This window comes from Danio rerio, chromosome 7, assembly GCF_052040795.2.
Source record: "Danio rerio strain M-AB ecotype USA chromosome 7, GRCz13ab, whole genome shotgun sequence".
Lineage (NCBI taxonomy): Eukaryota > Metazoa > Chordata > Actinopteri > Cypriniformes > Danionidae > Danio > Danio rerio.
Window position 1 is genome coordinate 78,191,559 of NC_141027.1, and position 19,574 is coordinate 78,211,132.

The window sequence follows — 19,574 nt, forward strand, 5'->3', positions numbered from 1 at the left end:
CTCAAAATCAGGATTCCAAAACATGTGAAATCGAACAGCTCTACATTTTACTAGTCGCTGGTAAAAATGCCAGAACTAATTTTGTTTTAATTTAAAAACACTCTACACACTAATACCCTGAATATGCATCTATTAGGTTGCTTTTAATTTCACATTTCATCTGCAGCAGCTGTTTTGAAGTACGCCAAAAATGTTATTGTAGAAATGAATGTTTAGTACCTGGTTTAGTCACTGCCTCAACCGGTTCTGTAGGATCTGATGCTTTTCCAACACCAGCCTTATTCTGAGCACGAACGCGGAAAACATACGACTCGCCCCCCTTCAGATCATTGACCTAGAACATTAAAGAGTAACAGCATTTAGGGATGTAGAAATAGCTCATACTTTATAATAACTACTAATGAACAGTTAATAGCTTAACAACATGCTGGTAGTTAATAAACCAGCAGTTAATAGCATGAATTGTGATCTAAACTAGAGTGTTATCCAAATTTTCAATGTCAGTTCTTTCCTGAATTTGAGTTTTTTTTTTTGAACACATGCTCAACCCTTATATGCAATAAATACATTCAAGCCGTATATGCACACAAACCTTGAAGAATGCCTTGTCGGTAGCTTTCTCGTTGACTCCTCTCCACATTTCAAAGTCAGCTTCGGCCTCCTTGATGTCAATGTAATATCCATTCACTGCGTCACGACCCTGGTAAACCGGAGGCTTCCAGAGCAGCACCAGAGAGTTTTTACGCACCTCCTGAACCTGGAGGTCATGTGGTGGTCCTGAACACAGGGATTCAGTTAGGTGTGGGACGTTTTGGAATCTGATTGTGACCCCCAGATAGTGTAGATCGTTAATTAATGAATAAATTTTAAACTTTCTCAGCAGTAGGAGAGGAAGAACTGTCTAAATTGGTAAACTCCTCCAAATCAACAACGTCTATACGTCTTTGAGTCTGTTTTTTCTCAAGGTTTTTTTATCCCTTTACTGTACTGTGCCAAAAGGAAGCCCTATGTTAACAGTGTCCAGGAGAACCAAAATATAACAATCGTTTTGAAATCAGATTGTGACCCCCAGAATTGGATCTGATTGTTGCCAAAGATTCCAACCCCTAATGACTAAAACATTAGCAAGTGTTCCTTGTCATTGCAACACAGCAGTAATGACTTTATGAATATCTACACATGCAGGATGGATGATATCAGAGATAAAATAAGCACCATCAGTCTGTCTCTTACAGTGTCATGCCAATTAGAGCACTGTAGATTGTTAATTAATGAATATATTTTAAACTTTCTCAGCAGTAGGAGAGGAAGAACTGTAAATTGGTGAACTCCTCCAAATCAACAACGTCTATACGTCTATGAGCCTGTTTTTTTCTCAAGGTTATTCTTCTTTACTGTAATGTGCCAAAAGGAAGCCCTATGTTAACAGTGTCCAGAAGAACCAAAATATAAGTTAAGAATTGTTTTGGAATCAGATAGTGACCCCCAGAATTGAAATTGGATCTGATTGTGAAGTTGCTAAAGATTCCCACCCCTAACTCCTATATATGTTGTGAGCGGTAGTAATTTCTGAAGGATTTGGCTTTGGGATGGCTTTGGCACACACCCCAGACTCCCAGGTAATAATGTTATTGTCTGCTCAATGTCATTGCAATGCAAATGTTTCCTAATGTAGATTTATTGATATTTTTCAAGTTGGTTTGTGCCTACCCGGTACAGCAATCGTCCACTCTTCACACTTGAATGTCTCACTGGGAAGAGACGGGATGCCCACACCGGCCATGTTGGCAGCTCGAACCTGGAACTGGTACAGCATGTTTTCCTTCAGCTCTGAAACCTAAAGACAAAGAAAAGGCTGGAGATTATTTTGCACTGATATTACCAAGTAGTTGACCAATATGATTCGTATGATGTACTTGGGACAACAACTTGTTATTACTTAAATTGTCCTACTCACTCTGTAGGCTCTCTCACTGATAGCCTTAATATTGGCCTCGTGCCATTTTCCCGGTACACCACCAGTGACTTCACGATAGTCAACAAAGTAACCAGTGATGTCGGCTCCGCCGATGAAAGTGGGTTGTTTCCAGGCCAGAACCATTGAATCCCGCACACATTCCAGCACAGAGATGCCATAGGGTGGAGCAGGTGAAGCTGGCATAATAAAACATTACAGTTAGCATTTACAGTAAAAGGACAGTATTGGTTGTCTTACTGTGAACCAGCGATTGTGAAGGTAAATATCAGGCTGGCACTGCAAGCCCAGGGAGAGTTTTGTATAGTAAGGAGGGTGTCCAGCATATTGCCAGTTGTGCCTGGTGGCGTAAAAGAAGCCAAAGAGAAACCCTGAATGCATTTGTGTAGATGGTGATGTTATTTGAGGGACTAAAAAAGTGTGCAGCTGAGAAGACTTACCATATATTCAAAAGACGTTCCATTAAAAAAAACAGGATAAACCAGCAATAAACCATTAGAAATTGGTTTTAGCTGAATTTTCCAGTGGGATTCACAGGGTTAAAGGCTCATTGCAAATATGTGATTCAGCCTGCATCTTTATGAAATCATAACACTGTACTTAATTATATGTTTTTCTGCAGTTTGTAGACCACCAGGGGCAGTATGACGTCACCAGCTTTTGTTACTAATCAAGGACATATTAGGACATATTACTAACAAATAAAGGATTATTTGTAGTCTTGAACACCTTGATTAATTGGATTAGGTGTGATTTTATAATGTTTAGAGCTAAACTATGCAGACCTGCGGCCCTCCAGGAATCGAGTTTGAGACCTATGGTCCCTAATCTGTTTATTACCAAGGACAGGACAATTTTGCCATGGCCCGGGGGCAAAGGTGGGGTGGAGGGTCTACAGATATTGGCGACCATCAACAGTATTCTCAGAGGATGACAAGCTGACAAAACATTGCTGCAACTCTGATACAAGTTTTACTTATGAAGAAAATTAAAGCACTGCAGTGTTTGGGTGTTCTGTGTTTGTCTGAGATAATTAGTCTACCGAAATGTGCTTAATCTATACAAGCTAAAGCTGATTGGTCAGTTCTTGTCAGGGGACACACGGTACGCTTGTGGCATTCTGAAAAATTTTGATGTTTTCAACTGGGGGCACCTGGAAGGCGTGAGCGAAACGCTCTTAATATGCGTGTACAAGTTTTTTTATCACCTTTGCAAAGAAACTTTCCAAAGACATTGTTTCTTACTCATTTTGCTAGCTTGTGGGTAAAACTTTGGTGCCGGTGACGGTGATTCAACCAAGAGAATACAATCATTTTTCAAAATAAAAGACTTTTTAAAATAAAAGATCCTTCAGACTCAGATAATAAATGAAACAGAAATACTTCGTGATTTCTTGTGCGGCCCGGGGGGTGGGGACCACTGCTCTAGTATATTTGTCATCCGAAACATACAACAAAATGTTGTGACCTATTTCCCATTTACAAATATGTATACAGCACCCTCTAGTGGTTTTGTCATCTGAAATGTACAACAAACGCACTCTAAATAATATATATTTGAGATTTGCAAAAATGTAGACAGCGCCTTCTAGTGGATTTGTTCGTTGAAGTGTAAAACGAAATGTACCCTGTGTAATGTATTTTACGTTTCGCAAAAATGTAGGCTGAGACACATTTCCAGTGAGCCTGTGCTGATTTTTGCAGTCTTACCTGTGAGGCCAAATATCGTATAACTGAGGCTATTAAAACAACTGCAATATGCTATTTTAATGAGAGAGGTCTAGTCCCCCCTTGTGGAAAAGAAGAGCACTTAATTAAACTAAATGAGCACTTAAAATTGATAAAGTATATTTGAAAACATTTTATTGCAGATAATTTATTAATGAAATAAATGGTAATAAAAGCCATGTGGTAATAGATAATGGTAATAAAAAAAGTGCACTTAAACAGAAATATATTCATGTTTTTATTATAAACTTTTAACACTTTTTTTTTTTAAGTGAGGAACCATTTACAGTATGGTAACTTGCATTGATATCATAACTTGAAAAAACCCCGGAAGGTTACTCTAGACTTTTATGACATATCGATTTTCTTATATATATATATTTGTTTTATAAATTTATTTTTTTTCAGTCATAAAACTCTTGCCCCAGAGTAACCTTCCAGTCTTTTTCCAATGGGTTTTTTTTAATCAGTGACTTATGAATGGTTAAAAGTGTACTTTGTAATTAACATTTAATCACATTTTAAATCACAGTTTTAATAACATTTTAATTGATCAGTTTTAAGTGCAGCATATTTAATAACACATTTAAATTGATTATTTACAACTTTTTTACAAGTGCATTATTTACAAATATGTTGTTGTAAATAAAAATGCAATAAAACATTTAACTTAAATTTGAATATTTCTGAAAAAATGTGATAATAAATATACATTAAAAGACAATTAGCAGGTGAAAAAGCATTCTAGTTAGTTCAGCTACACAAAAAAAAAAATTAATCTACCTAATATTAGATGAATCAACACAAGTCTTGAAGTTTTTTTGGGGGACAACTTGGGACAAATAGTTTTGTGTTCAATTCACCTAAACTTGTAAAACATTGAGTAAACTTAATCAATTTGTGTTGCGATAACATGAAGGAATTGTGAGGAACTGTATCCAATATAATATATGTATATATATATATATATATATATATATATATATATATATATATATATATATATATATATATATATATATATAATCTTTTTTTTATATAATTGAGTGCAATTAGATTTTGTGTACACTTAAACTCTGTTTGATCAATGTACTTCTTTTCCACAAGGGTCAGCTTGGCAGATTCACAATAATGAGCAGATAAATGATGAATAAATGAACTGGAGTGTTCAAAACAAAGAGAGATGGAGACTCAAAACGGATTAAAAATGAATGGGAGAAGGGTCAAATGGAGTCAGGCCCACTCGATGACGTTTTCCTCTGTCTCCATCGTCTCACCTGATCCTCTTCGTCCTTTCTTTCGCTCTCCCGTTTTCTCTCGCTCCACTGAGGACTTACGAGTATCTGCCAATTCTGCCGCCGACTGCTTTCGGGTGCAGTCTGGCTTTAACAATGCATTGCTAGACTGTGCAACCTGTTTTATTGTGGTTTGGGTTTCTGGAGCTTGCTGACTGGCCCTCTTGTCCAGTTTGCCCTCATCTAATAACACCACTTGGCCAGTGTTTTGCCCCCCTCCCTCAACCCCGTGACTATCATCATCATTATTATTAGCGAGGCGTGTTAGATTTGTGCCAACAGGGGAGTGAGACGCCACATGCCTGTCCACTCCGCAAGCGATGTGCTGGGTTAGTGGAGCCCTGTTACCCCCCAAGTCCAGACACACACCATGAAGAACACCGCCCCCTACAGGAGTTAGCGGAGAAAGCAGACAGAAAAAACATTAAACAGTCACATTCAAATCATCATAATGAAGACTTCAGTCTACTCAATGTCATCTCAGTAGAGATGGATGTGCATGCACGAGAAAAATCCACTTCTTTATTATTATATGCTTTATTATATGTTTTTTATTATTATTATATTCAAGTACTAAAAAGAAGCAATAAAAAACAAGCAATGAATAAAATGAGTGAGGAGACATGAAAAAAGAAAAAACATGCATGGATCATTTTAGAAAGAGGATGTGGTTATTTAGCATATGAGATGAATGCATTATTTTGTGTTGAACTTTTGAGACACAACATCACACTACAGTGTAACATTAAAGGAGACCTATTATGCTCCTTTTTACAAGCCTCTGATGTCCCTATATTGTGTGTGTGTGTGTGTGTGTGTGTGTGTGTGTGTGTGTGTGTGTGTGTGTGTGTGTGTGTGTAAATGTTCTATAACTGTGTGAAACTGCTGCTTTTAGGCTTGGATCTAAATGTGCTGTTTTGTTGACTGTCGCTTTAAATTCAAATGAGATCCTGTTCTTTTCAAAAGAGGGCGGAGCTACAAATGCCTGTGTGTCTGTGTCAATATAGTGGCAGATTTAAAAACAAGACTAAGGTAAAGATGGTCACTAGTGGGCAGGGATTCCCCCTCTGATGGCTTCATACAAAGCGAGAATGTCAATCAAAGTGTTTCTGCAGACTGAATATGAAATATTGAACTGTGTGGAGCATGTTATAAATTTTATGGCATTGCATGGAATGTATACAGTTTTCTCATGGCAGCTAAAAATCTCTCTATCAATAACATATTACTTATACTTTTGTTTTATGCGCAATATGAATGTAATATATACAGGTATATTCAATAATAATCATAATAAATAATTTAAAAAATAATGTGTTACTATTGCAATATTGTAGTATATTAAGAATAATAATAATAATAATATAATAATAATAACAACAATAATATAATAATAATAATAATAATAACAGTAATAATAATAATAACACAATAATAATAGTAATAACAATAATAATATTAATAATAATAATAATAATGGTCACACTTTACAATAAGGTTTCGTTGGTTAATGTTGATTAATGTACTGTATTTCCTAACATGAACTATGAAGTATTTATTATTCTTAGTTCCGCATTTACTTATGCCTTATTAAAATCCAAATCCATGCTTGTTAACATTAGTAAATGCACCGTGAGTTAACGAACTAACAATGAACAACTGTATTAAACATGAACAAATACTGTGATAAACGTATTGTTGATTGTTTGTTCATGTTAGTAAATCCATAAACTAACACTAATACAACCCTATTGTAAAGTGCTATAATTGTAATGTAATTAACCATATTTACTAACATGAACTATTATGTATTATTTATTAATCATAATTCAACTTTTACTTATGCCTTATTAAAATCTAAATTCATGCGTATTAACATTAGTTCATAATAATAATAATAATAATAAAAATATTAATAATCATAATGTAATTACAAATATCACATATAACATTTCCTGCAGTTTGCATAGTTATATTTCATATTTCAAATTTGAAGAAATGAATGTATTACATATTTAAAGTAGTTGACTTTAACCAACTTTTGCAAATTAAAAAATTCTTAATTTACTACATTATTCATGTGCAATAAAACAAACAGTTCAATAATCAAAAACGTGCTCCTGAATTAACCACTTTGTAAACGCTTTGTGTCATATATATTGCATTGTGTTTTAATGTGCGAAAAATATACCCTGTTTTAATCAGTAAGCTGTGCACAATAACAGTGTGTTTCATAAAGGATACAAGTGAGCATTGTGAAGCTGCCGTTGTTAAAGTCAGACATGCAGAAGGGATGCAGAAGCCTGAGGGAGTGGGCTGGGGGGGGAGATCAAATAAACGGGAGAGCGGGTGAGCTGGTTTGTAGTCACCACTACGTTGGATCTGCTTTGACCCAAATTAGAGGTCTACAAGTCCTGACCCCTGGGAGAAATGCAGGAGTTTGGTGGTTGTGGCCTGGACACTTTAGGACGTGTGAAATGCGTAAGTCGGGAACAGTGGTCAGAATTAAAAGTGAAAGTTGGAGCTGTAGTGTAAAAAAAAAACAAGTTAATTAACAGGTTCGGTATTTTGTGATTCGCTGATTTTTCCTGTTTATTTATGGTTATGCATTGAATTATGGGCTCTTGATCTGACTTTTAGTTAGTTAGTTAAGTAGTCTACATAGCACATTTTTTACAACACGTTGGCCAAAGTGCTGAACACAATCAAATACTAATTAAAATAGGTCCTACATCACATACGTTACAATTAAAACATAAGGCAAGTTTTGGGGCAATAACTGCAAAAGCCTGATCGCCACTTCACTTACACCGGGACCTTGGTACAGAAAGAATAAACTGATCAGAAGACCTTAGTGACCTACCAGGACTATATACACGTAGGAGGTCTGATAAGTAAGGTGGTGCCAGATCATTTAAAGATTTAAAAACAAAGATTAATCGTTTAAAATCAATCCGTGACCTAACAGGCAGCCAGCCGGAAAGAACTGGAAATATGTGCTCATACTTGCGAGTCCCTGTCAGAAGTCTCGGAGCTGCATTTTGTACTAATTCCAATCTATTCAGGGCATTTTAACAAATACCCACATATGGAGAACTGCAATAGTCATGTCTTCCTAAAATAAAAGCCTGGATCACCTTCTCAAGGTCATTAAAAGAGAGAAACGACTTCACTTTTGTCGTTCTGCATTTAACAAATGAATTTACTTGTTTGTTAAATTTCAGATCACTATCGAAATGAAACCCAAGCTTTCTAACAACAGGTTTTTGATGAGTTGAAAGCTCACTAATACCTAATAATCCCAGAGGGGCAGGATCCCCAAACCAGATCAGCACAGTATTTTCCTCATTGAAATGTAAAAAATTTGACGACAGCCAGGTCTTAACCTCGATTAGATAAGGGAGTCCAGGCCATTTTTATCATTATTTTTAAGAGGGACATAAATCTGAGAGTTGTCAGCGCAAAAATAATAAGCCACCCCATATTTATGAAAAATAGTTCCTAAAGGTAAAATACAGTTGAAGTCAGAATTATTCACCCCCCTTTGAATTGTTTTCTCTTTTTTAAATATTTCCCAAATGATGTTTCACAGGGCAAGGAAATTTTCACAGTATGTCTGATAATATTTTTTCTTCTGGAGAAAGTCTTATTTGTTTTATTTCGGCTAGAATAAAAGCAGTTTTTAATTTTTTAAACACCATTTTAAGGACAATATTATTAGCCCCTTTGGGCTATTTTTTTTTCCGATAGTCTACAGAACAAACCATCGTTATACAATAACTTGCCTAATTAGCCTAACCTGCCTAGTTAACCTAATTAACTTAGTTAAGCCTTTAAATGTAACTTTAAGCTGTATAGAAGTGTCTTGAATAATATCTAGTCAAATATTATTTACTGTCATCATGGCAAAGATAAAATAATTCTGTTATTAGAAATGGGTTATTAAAACTATTATAATTAGAAATGTGTTGAAAATATCTGCTCTCTGTTAAACAGAAAATGGGGAAGAAATAAACACGAGGGCTAATAATTCATGGGGGGCTAATAATTCTGACATCAAGCCGGGCTATATAGCACTGCAAACTATTAAAATGTCAATAAAAGTCACTTTTTTCCCAACTTTTCAAGGTTAAAAGTTGTTGCAAGAAAGATCAAGGCCGATAATGCAATTCAAAATCATAAATAAACAAGGAAAAATAAAAACATGAATCACAAAATATGGAAAACTGCTAATTTACAGATATAATGAACATATTCTAGTAATTGAATCTACGCAATGTTCACGAGGACTCACCGATAGCAGCTTTAACTACAATTGCTTCAGATTCCTGTGAGAATTCACTGATTCCTGCTGCATTGACCGCTCTTACTCTGAAAACATAGCTCTCGCCTGTGGTCAAGCCATGGCAGATAAACCTGCGTGAAAATATAAGGACAGATATTAATATATAACAACATACTATAAGTAGGGGATAATGTACATCCAGCCGGTTGTTCTCGCAGAATAAAGCCTTGTGAGCTGTTGTAAAAGACTGAAGGGCTGGATGAAATATCTGTCAGCATCTGTCATCTAAAATACATAACCATATAATAAATAAACCATATAAAATACATAATGTATTGCGTCTGCATCAGCAAACTATAAATATTATTGTAATCCAACACTCAATTTTTACAGGTAATGAAAAAGCATATCAGGTTTCATTCATTCATTTTCCTTCAGCTTAGTCCCTTTTTTTATAGGTTACCACAGTGGAATGAACCACCAAGTATTCCAACATATGTTTTACACAATCGATGCCCTTTCAGCTGCAACCCGGTACTGGGAGACACCCATACACTCTCGCATTCACACACTCATACGGCCAATTTAAGTCATTCAATTCCCCTACAGTGCATGTGTTTGCACCCCGAGGAAACCAACGCCAACACGGGGAGAACACGCAAACTCCACACAGAAATGGCAATTGGTCCAGCTGGGACTCGAACTAGTGACCTTCTTGCTGTGAGGCGACAGCGCTAACCACTGAGCCACGGTGATGCATTGATTTATAGTACATTCATGTGTTATTTTTAAATACCTTGTGGCTTTAACTGGTTTGTTGTTGCATGGCTCCCAAGTATTGCTCCCTGCGATGCTGCTCTCGATGTAGTAGCCCACCAGCTCTTTAGCGTCACGAGACGCTTCCCATGAAATCACCACAGATGTGTCTGTATTGCGGGTCGGCACCACGCGTCCAGGGGCTGATGGGATATCTGGAGGCAGGTAACAGAACAGCTATTACACTATTAGCCACTATGCTACTGTAGAATTTGTATCGTATTTATGCTGAACCAGTCTTTATCTGGATGCTGCAATGACTTTTCTTATGCAATATAATAGGAACAAAAGTCAGGGTACATAATAAGTGATATTAGCAAATGGCTAGCAGTCTCTAGCATGAATTATCATGTTGCTAGCATGTTTATAACATGTTTTAACAGAGTTCTAGCATTAATTAGCATGGGTCATTTGCTTTTGAGTGTTGATAGCACGTTTTAGCACATTATTAGCATGAATTAGCATTGGTAATTTTGTTTTTGTGTGAAGATAGCATGTTTTAGCACATTATTAGCATTAATTAGCATGATGTTGACATTTTAAAACATTTCTGCTGCATGTTTAGCACATTGCTGTCATGACAACATTTTGTTAGCATTTGCATCTAATATTTTATGATATGGCTAACATGGATAACCTGAATTAACATGTTTAGCATGGGTGGTAACATCGACTAACATTTAGCTAATACAAAATCACATACAAAAGCATGGCTAAATTTTTAACATGATGCTTCATTTCATGTTGCATTTTAGCACAAATTAGCATGGTGCTAACACATTTTAAAACATTGCTGCTGTGTAACTAGTACATGCCTAGTACACATTGCTAACATTAATAAGCATAGGTCTAGCTCATTTATACCAAGTTTAAGCATATTGGTTGTATGAATTAGCTTTTTATTAGCACGTTTCCAGCATGTTTAGCACATATTAAAGCATGTAGCAGCCCTACTTTGATCACATGGCTCACACGTTTTAATGTTGCTAACATTAATAAACATGTTGCTAGCCTGTTTGTAGGATGTTTTACCATATGGCCAAAATGTGTTAGCACATTGCTAACATTTATAAGCCTAGGTGTAGCTCTTTTCTACCAAGTTTAAGCATATTGGTTGTATGAATTAGCTTTTTATAAGCATGTTTCCAGCATGTTTAACCTGTTCTAATATGTAGCAGCCCAAGTTTGATCACATGACTTACATGTTTTGACATGTTGCTAACATAAATAAACATGTTGCTAGCCTGTTTATAGGATGTTTTACCGCATAGCCAAATAGTTTTAGCACATTGCTAATATTAATAAGCGTAGGTCTAGCTCATTTCTACCAAGTTTTAGCATATTGATTGTATAAATTAGCTTTTTATTAGCATGTTTCCAGCATGTTTAGCACATATTTTATCAATTAGCAGCCCTAGATTTATCACGTCTTACATGTGGTAACATGTTGCTAACAAAAATCAACATGTTGCTAGCCTGTTTGCAGGATGTTTTTAGCACATGGCCAAAATGTTTTAACACATCGCTAACATTAATAAGTACGGGTCTAGCTCATTTCTACCAAGTTTTACCATTTTGAATGTTACGTACTAGCTTTTTATTAGCACATATTCTAGCATGTAGCAGCCCTAGTTTTATTACATGGCTTACATGTTTTAACATGTTGCTAACATAAATAAACATGTTGCAAGCCTGTTTGTAGGAAGTTTTACGACATGGCCAAATTGTTTTAGCACATTGCTAACATTAATAAGTGTAGGTCTAGCCCATTTCTAGAAAGTTTTAGCATATTAAATTTATGAGTTAGCTTTTCATTAACACGTTTCCAGCATGTTTACCCCATTCAAGCGAGTAGCAGCCCTAGTTTTATCACATGGCTTACGTTTTAACGTGTTGCTAGCAGAGCCAGAGCAAGCTGAACTGGCCGACCAAGGTCGCCTCTATGGACACCCCGGCCCCGGTTGCTAGCATTAATAAACATGGGTCTAGCCCATATCTACCAAGTTTTAGCACATTGGCAGTGTGAATTAGCTTTTTATTAGCACATTTCCAGCATGTTTACCACACATTCTAGCATGTTGATGTTATAAATTGGCTAAATCTCGCCAACGTAAATCATCAAATGAGCTCTTCATGACAGAATCATACCCAATTTGTCTCCAACCGTTGTGGCGTCAGTGGGTTCTGATGGTTCTCCAACACCAGCAGAGTTGCAGCAGCGAACTCTGAAGCGGTAAGATTTGCCCTCGGCCAGATCAAAGAGAGCAAATCGTGGAGATTTCACTGGGATTTCAGTGTTCACTCGCTGCCAGCTGTCTGTGCCTGACACACACTACACAAACACACACACGCTTATCAAGACAAATTACCAGTAATGAGTTACTAATTACAGCAGTTACCCATCTGAAAAAAATAATACAGTAACTTATAGTAAGAGCTATAGTCTGAAGGTGGACTTTTCTGCTGAATCATCTGTTGAACTGCATCCCAATCACCACAAATACTGCAGAAGACCTACTGGAGCCCGCAAGGAGCCAAGATTCTCAAAGAAATCAGTCAAGTTTGGTGAAGGAAAAATCCTGGTTTGGGGTCACATTCAGTATGGGGGCGTGCGAGAGATCTGCAGAGTGGATGATCAACATCAACAGCCTGAGGTATCAAGACATTTGTGCTGCCCATTACATTACAAACCACAGCAGAGGGACAAGGACAATTATCCAGCAGGAAAGCACTCCTCATACAGGATTGGCCAGCCCAGTCACCAGACATAAACATTATTGAGCATGTCTGGGGTAAGATGAAGAAGGAGTCATTGAAGATGAACACAAAGAGTCTTGATGAGCTCTGGGAGTCCTGCAGGAACGCTTTCTTTGCCATTCCAGATGACTTTATTAATCAGTGATTTGAGTCATGTCAGAGATGTATGGATGCAGTCCTCCAAGCTCATGATGGAGTCAGACACAATATTCATTCTGTCTCCACTGCAGCAGGACTTTATATTCTATACTGGACATTATTTCTGTTCAGTGATGAGACTTTAGTCTAAGCAGAGTCAGACCTTACTGTCCTAATGAAATCAGTCAACATCAAGGCATGATCAGATTTTATTGTGCTCAAATAAGCGTCATCTAGAGGCCTTTGCCTTTCATATCAGCCACTTCTGATATCGAATGATCAACTAGAAGTCAACTTATTTGTTGTTCCTAAATCTTGGGTAGGCTACAAGACTTGTTAGGTAGTGTATATATATTTTATATATGTATATGTCATGATGAATTGAGTTTTGTCGTCTGACCTTCTCCACATAATACATGACTCCTTCATGTCCTTTTTCACCCGGCGGCTTCCAGCTCAACACCACATAGTTTTTGGTGGCTTCAATGACTGAGAGTTCTTGAGGTCTGCCAGGAACCACTCCCTCTGAATGAAACCAAGCACATCATTGGATATTAAAGCGATTGTTTCCTATGGATTTATTAATCATTATTACTGTTCAATGAATGCAAACTGTTGTAGTTTATTAAAAATGCAAACCCCTGCACATCAGCTGCACCTTCAGCAAACCTCCTAATTCCTGCAGCACGAGGACTTTATGATTGTTTATGAGCATCAAAAGTGACGGATCTGTTCGGCTAAATATCTGACTGCGTGTCACTGCATCCCAAACTACTAAAACAATATAACAATATAAAGAAATCTCCTCTGTGCTGAGCGAGAGAGCTTACTAAACTGAACAGCGCATCATCAATGATGTAAGCGTGCTCAAACCCGAATGCAATGTAAGTGCGGGCCGTCGGGGGAGACGGGAGGGGAGACAAGCGTGCTTCGGCCTGGTTCAAGGCTACTATACATAGTGTGAGTACGCCCTGAGTGTATGGGTGCTTCCCAGGGATGGATTGCAGCAGGAAGGGCATCTGCTGCGTAAAACATATGCTGGAAAAGTTGGTGGTTCATTCCGCTGTGGTGACCCCTGATTATTAAAGAGACTAACGCCCCATTCACACAGGGCTTCCGCGTCAACGCTTGACTGAAGGTGTGTCTGAAGTTGGGGCTGTAGGGATCGTCATAGAAGCGTCAGCCAATGAAATTCAGTCAGCAATAGGCCACTGTCTAGCTGGTGTATTTAAATACAGCGATCTGATTGGCTGGCGCTTCCGTCGGCACTTGAAAAGTTGAGCTAGTCCCAACTTCTGCAGCGAGCAACGCCTCTGAAGCGGCGCCGACGGATCCACAATGCAGTTCGGCAATGCCTGACGTCACCCATTCAAAGTGAATGGGAAGAGTTGACGCTGACACCCCGTGTGAATGCAGCGTACGCCGAAAATAAAATGAATGAGTGAATATCTATGAAGTCTATCTGAATGTCTTACCCACAGGCTCCTCCTCGGTTACAATTATTTGTCCAGTCCAAGGAGCAGAAGCACCTAAAGAAACAAAATGTACATTAAAACACTTGTAACTAATTATATTTTTGTACATTTGCTGTGTTAATATGTTCACCTTTTCTGGAGCGATCTGCGGGATCCATAGCAGCTACAGGTTCAGATACACGCGAGGGGTGGCTCATTCCCGCTTTATTAACCGCGCGCACACGAAATGTGTAGCTCCGTCCTTCAATCAGACCAGTGACGGGGAAACGTGCAAACTTGACCGGGGTGTCGTTACATTGAGCCCAGTGTGTGGTGCCGACCTCACACCTGCAGAAATAAACATTTACTCAAACGCACATTAAAACATGGAGAGTTCCCGTGCTTGATTCTGATTGGTTTAAAACTTTCCAACATCAGTAATGAGCCAAAAAAAAAAGGTTTATTTTGAAATGTAGTATTCAACATTTGAAGTGGGTTGTAATAAATTAACTAAATATGCATGTGTGCATACATACATCCATACATACATACATACATACTTACATACATAAATACATAGTTGCGCCTGTAGCCGTAAGGCTGTATGCACTGTGCGTACCTCCCATGAGAGAGCGGGAATTAATGCCGCTTTTTATTGATTTATTTATTTGTGACATAATTTAAATTGATTATTAAACAGTATACACTACAGCTGCCTGCTTTTCCACTATCGTTCTGAGAACACTTGGGTATGGTTCCGGTTGTTTCTCCACTGAGAACTCCGGGATAAAACTTAACCAACAGCTACATGCACTGCAGACTTTTTTTTTTCTGCTGTGCATCGAATTAAGACACGCTTAACATCATTGATGCTCACAATCCTATAGCTACATACTATATCCATGAAACACGAACTTGCAGACTCTTTGAACAACGAGGAAACAACTGCACTTCAGTTAAGCCAGACGTCTTGTTTTGTAATTTAATGCCGGCTATACCACCCAAAGGACGGTTACGGCGTGTTGAGATGTCTCAACACTCAAGACTTCTGGTAGTACCTAGAATAGGAAAGTCCACTAAAGGAGGTCGAGCCTTCTCATTTATGGCTCCTAAACTCTGGAATAGCCTTCCTGATAACGTCCGAGGCTCAGACACACTCTCGCAGTTTAAAACTAGATTAAAGACCTTTCTTTTTAGTAAAGCATACACTCAGTGCAGCACTTAGCGGTATGATGCATGAATGTGCTGACACTGATTCACTATAATCTTCTATGTGAAGCTGATAGATTGTAAAAGCGCTAGAGAAATAAAGGTGAATTGAATTGAATTCTGGAGAAAGTCTTATTTGTTTTATTTCGGCTAGAATAAAAGCCATTATTGTTTTTTTTTAAACCATTTTAAGATCAATATTATTATTTATGTTATTATATTATCTACAAAATTATTATTTATATATGAATATTATTAGCCCCCTTAAGCAATATTACTGACTACTGTATGTATACTTTGTCACAATATCTTCAAACATGCGAGAACTAATGTGTACATGTGTACATGAATATGTTGATGAAACAATATTTCACTCATATTTTTATATTCTAATTTTACAAAGCATAGAAGTGGAACATTTTCAGCTGGATTTTCCAGTTATATCTGATGTTTATAAACACAATATGACCATGTTTAAGACGGGGCTTAAGCGTCAACGCTTGACTAAAGGCGTGTCTGAAGTTGGAGCTAAAGCGATCATCATAGCAGCGTCAGCCAATGAAATTCAATCAGCAATAGGCCACTGTCTGAGCTAGTGTATTTGCATACCTCGATCTGATTGGCTGACGCTTCCGTTGGTGCTTGAAAAGTTGAGCTGGTCCCAACTTCTCCAGCGAGCAACGCCTCTGAAGCGGCGCCGACGGATCCACAATGCAGTTCGGCAACGCCTGACAACACCCATTCAACGTGAATGGGAAGCGTTGACGCTGACGCCCCGTGTGAATGGGACGTTAGAGGCTTTGTATGATTGAAGGTGTAGTGTGTTTAGTGAGTTTGCAGTGACTGACCTGTCAACAAAGTAGCCCAGAATGGCACTCCCACCATCGACTGCAGGCTGTTTCCAGGCCACAATGACATAATCCTTATTAGCATCCAGACAGTGAACATCTAATGGAGCGCCAGGAGCGCCGGCAACATCAGCATCAGCATCTAAACATAGACATCAATACAACACAAAACAGTATGAACACACAACAAGCAGCCATTAAAAATTCTGCCTTGTTGTAACCCAATATTGGGTCAAATATGGACAAACCACACCCTTTTTTTCCCAACATTGGGTTAGGACAACCCAAATTTAAATTTATATATATTTAATTAAATTATCTAAAAATGTTCCCCATAGATGGGTTGTAGCTGGAAGGGCATCTGCTGCGTAAACATATGCTGGATAAGTTGGCGGTTCATTCCGCTGTGGCGACCCCAGATTAATAAAGGGACTAAGCTGAAAAGAAAATGAATGAATGAATGATTTAAAAATGAAATTAATCATCCTTTTATTAAATTTCACAATTACTATTGTTGTTGCATCGTCATAATTATTATTATTATTACCTTTATTATAATTGATATTACTGTTGGCATCATCACACAATACTACTTTTATCATCACTAACTTTATTATTATTATTATTATTGTAGCTGTTTTTATTGTGATTATGTCTGCTAATTGCTATTAAATATCATATCATATTATTCTGATTTGAGTCTTTGCTGTTTATATGCATTCCTATTATTTCCATTTCTGTTTATGTGTTCAGTCTTTACCATATTATACAGTATGTCAGTGATTATATCCAGCCTTTAATGGTAAAAGCTAATTAATTCTATTGTTTATTATCACACTTGATAAAATCAGTCAGCAGCGACACTTTGATTGACATTCTCTCTTTGTACGTGTCATCAGAGGAGGAAAGCCCCGCCCACAAGTGACCATCTCTCCCTCATTAGCATAGGAAGTTGGTCTTGTTTTTGATTCTGCCACTATGCTGACACTATGGCATTTGTAGCTGTGTCCCCTTTTGAAAAGAGCACAATCCCATTTGCATTTAAAGCAACAGTAACCAAAACGCCACAATTAGGATCAGATCCTAAAAGGGTCAGTTTCAGAGAGTTATAAAACATAATCTGTGTGGTATTTTGAGCTGAAACTTCACGTACACACTCGAGAGACATCAGACTTATTTTACATCTTGTAAAAGCCAACAGGTTTACAGTCAACTAATTGCTTTTTACAGTGAAGTTATTTGTTGATTAAAATCTACACGCAACTGCAGATTTAAAGTTGACACTAGGGAGTGTTGAACGCTTCAGGCGGTCTCACAGATTCCTCATCTGAATGTCCTGACAGCACAGACACGGGACGGCAGCGATAAAATTAGCCTGAAACATGAGCGACTCTGAGAGACATGCTAAACTCACAGAGTGCAAGCCAAGAGAGTTTGTCCAACACTTTTTTACCTTGTAAAACAATTACCACTTCACTGTAAATACAATATTTATTTGGAATCATTTAGAATTTTTAGACCAACAGAACAACCACAGAAACAACACTTTTAAAGACAGACCTGCAAGATATTAAAGAAAGAATGGTATACAAAATCTAAAATACAAACATTGTTTTGAACACCAAACAAGATGTTCTGAAGAATGTTGGGGGGAAAAGCAGGCAATGACATCCATAGTAAAAAAAAAAAATACTATGAAGGTCGATGACAATTTTTTCTCAATATTCTTCATAATTTCCTTCGACTTCCCTTATTTATCAGAGGTCGCCAGAGCGGAATGAACCGCCAACTTATCCATCATATATTTTACGCAGCGGATCCCCTTCCAGCCACAACCCAGAACTCATCCACACTCATTCACACACACACTCGTACACTATACGGCCAATTTAGTTTAGTCTATTCCCCTTAAGCGCATGTGTTTAGACTGTAGGGGAAACCGGAGCACCGCAAACTCCATGCAACCTCCACACAGAAATGGCAACTGACACAGCTTGGGTTCGACCCAGCGACCTTCTTGCTTTGAGGTGACAATGCTAACCACTGAGCTATCGTGCTGCCCCTTGTTTAGCTTGAACACACAGTGTATTGCCGCTCACCTCTGACGAACACATACGCAGAGTGAGACTGGAAGCCAGATTTGGTGATGACGCGCAGTGTGTAAAGACCCTCGTCCTCCTTGTTGAGGTGTGTGAGGGTCAGTGTCGCTCTGTCGCCGCTCCAGTGCATCTGAACCCACTTCGACGGCACCAGCAGCTTATCTGAAAAACACACACACTTAAATTAGTTTTCACTATAGGTTTAATAGCATTTTTTTGGTGCTGGAGCTACTACAGTATGCTACTTATTGATTGATTGATTTAGTTGGTGTATTGATTGATTGATTGATTGATTGATTGATTGATTGATTGATTGATTGATTGATTGATTGATTGATTGATTGATTGATTCATTCAATCATTCATTCATTCATTCATTCATTCATTTATTTGGTTGGATGATTGCCTGATTGGTTGGTTGGTTGATTGACCGATTAATTAATTGATTGATTGATAGATTGAATAGTTGACTGATTAATTGATTCATTGAGTGACTGACTGACCTGTTGTGTGATCGAATTATTCATTGACTGACTGACCGATTGGTTGGTTGGTTACTTTATTGATTGATTGATTTAACGGTTGGTAGGTTGATTGACTGATTAATTGTTTGGTTGATTGATTGATTATTTGATTTTTAATTGATTGATTAAATAACTGATTTAGTTGGTTGATTGATGCATTGGCTGATTGATTGGTTGATTCACTGACTGATTAACCGACTTGATTGATTCATTTGGTTGGATGATTGCCTGGTTGGCTGATTGATTGATTGATTGATTGATTGATTGATTGATTGATTGATTGATTGATTGATTGATTGATTGATTGATTGATTGATTGATTGATTGATTGATTCATTCATTCAATCATTCATTCATTCATTCATTCATTCATTTATTTGGTTGGATGATTGCCTGATTGGTTGGTTGGTTGATTGACCGATTAATTAATTGATTGATTGATAGATT

At 37.5% G+C, this 19,574-nt stretch overlaps 1 protein-coding gene across 18 annotated transcripts in view; it reads right to left on the reverse strand.

Moving 5' to 3' along the window:
* myom1b (myomesin 1b) overlaps positions 1–19,574 on the reverse strand; it is a 68,757-nt gene that overhangs the window by 24,482 nt on the left and 24,701 nt on the right. For 11 of the 18 annotated variants that reach the window (XM_087262328.1, XM_087262327.1, XM_087262324.1 and 8 more), the window contains 12 exons: positions 18,604–18,765; positions 16,505–16,646; positions 14,599–14,795; positions 14,469–14,522; positions 13,394–13,518; positions 12,247–12,430; positions 10,079–10,253; positions 9,292–9,413; positions 1,958–2,154; positions 1,711–1,837; positions 593–777; positions 220–334 (listed from right to left, as the gene is read on the reverse strand). In XM_087262328.1, the coding sequence (XP_087118454.1) occupies positions 220–334; positions 593–777; positions 1,711–1,837; positions 1,958–2,154; positions 9,292–9,413; positions 10,079–10,253; positions 12,247–12,430; positions 13,394–13,518; positions 14,469–14,522; positions 14,599–14,795; positions 16,505–16,646; positions 18,604–18,765 (1,785 nt within the window). Of the gene's footprint in view, positions 1–219; positions 335–592; positions 778–1,710; positions 1,838–1,957; positions 2,155–5,366; positions 5,385–9,291; positions 9,414–10,078; positions 10,254–12,246; positions 12,431–13,393; positions 13,519–14,468; positions 14,523–14,598; positions 14,796–16,504; positions 16,647–18,603; positions 18,766–19,574 lie in introns of all 18 variants that reach the window. The other 7 variants (XM_087262323.1, XM_087262320.1, XM_087262317.1 and 4 more) reach the window with 1 other exon arrangement.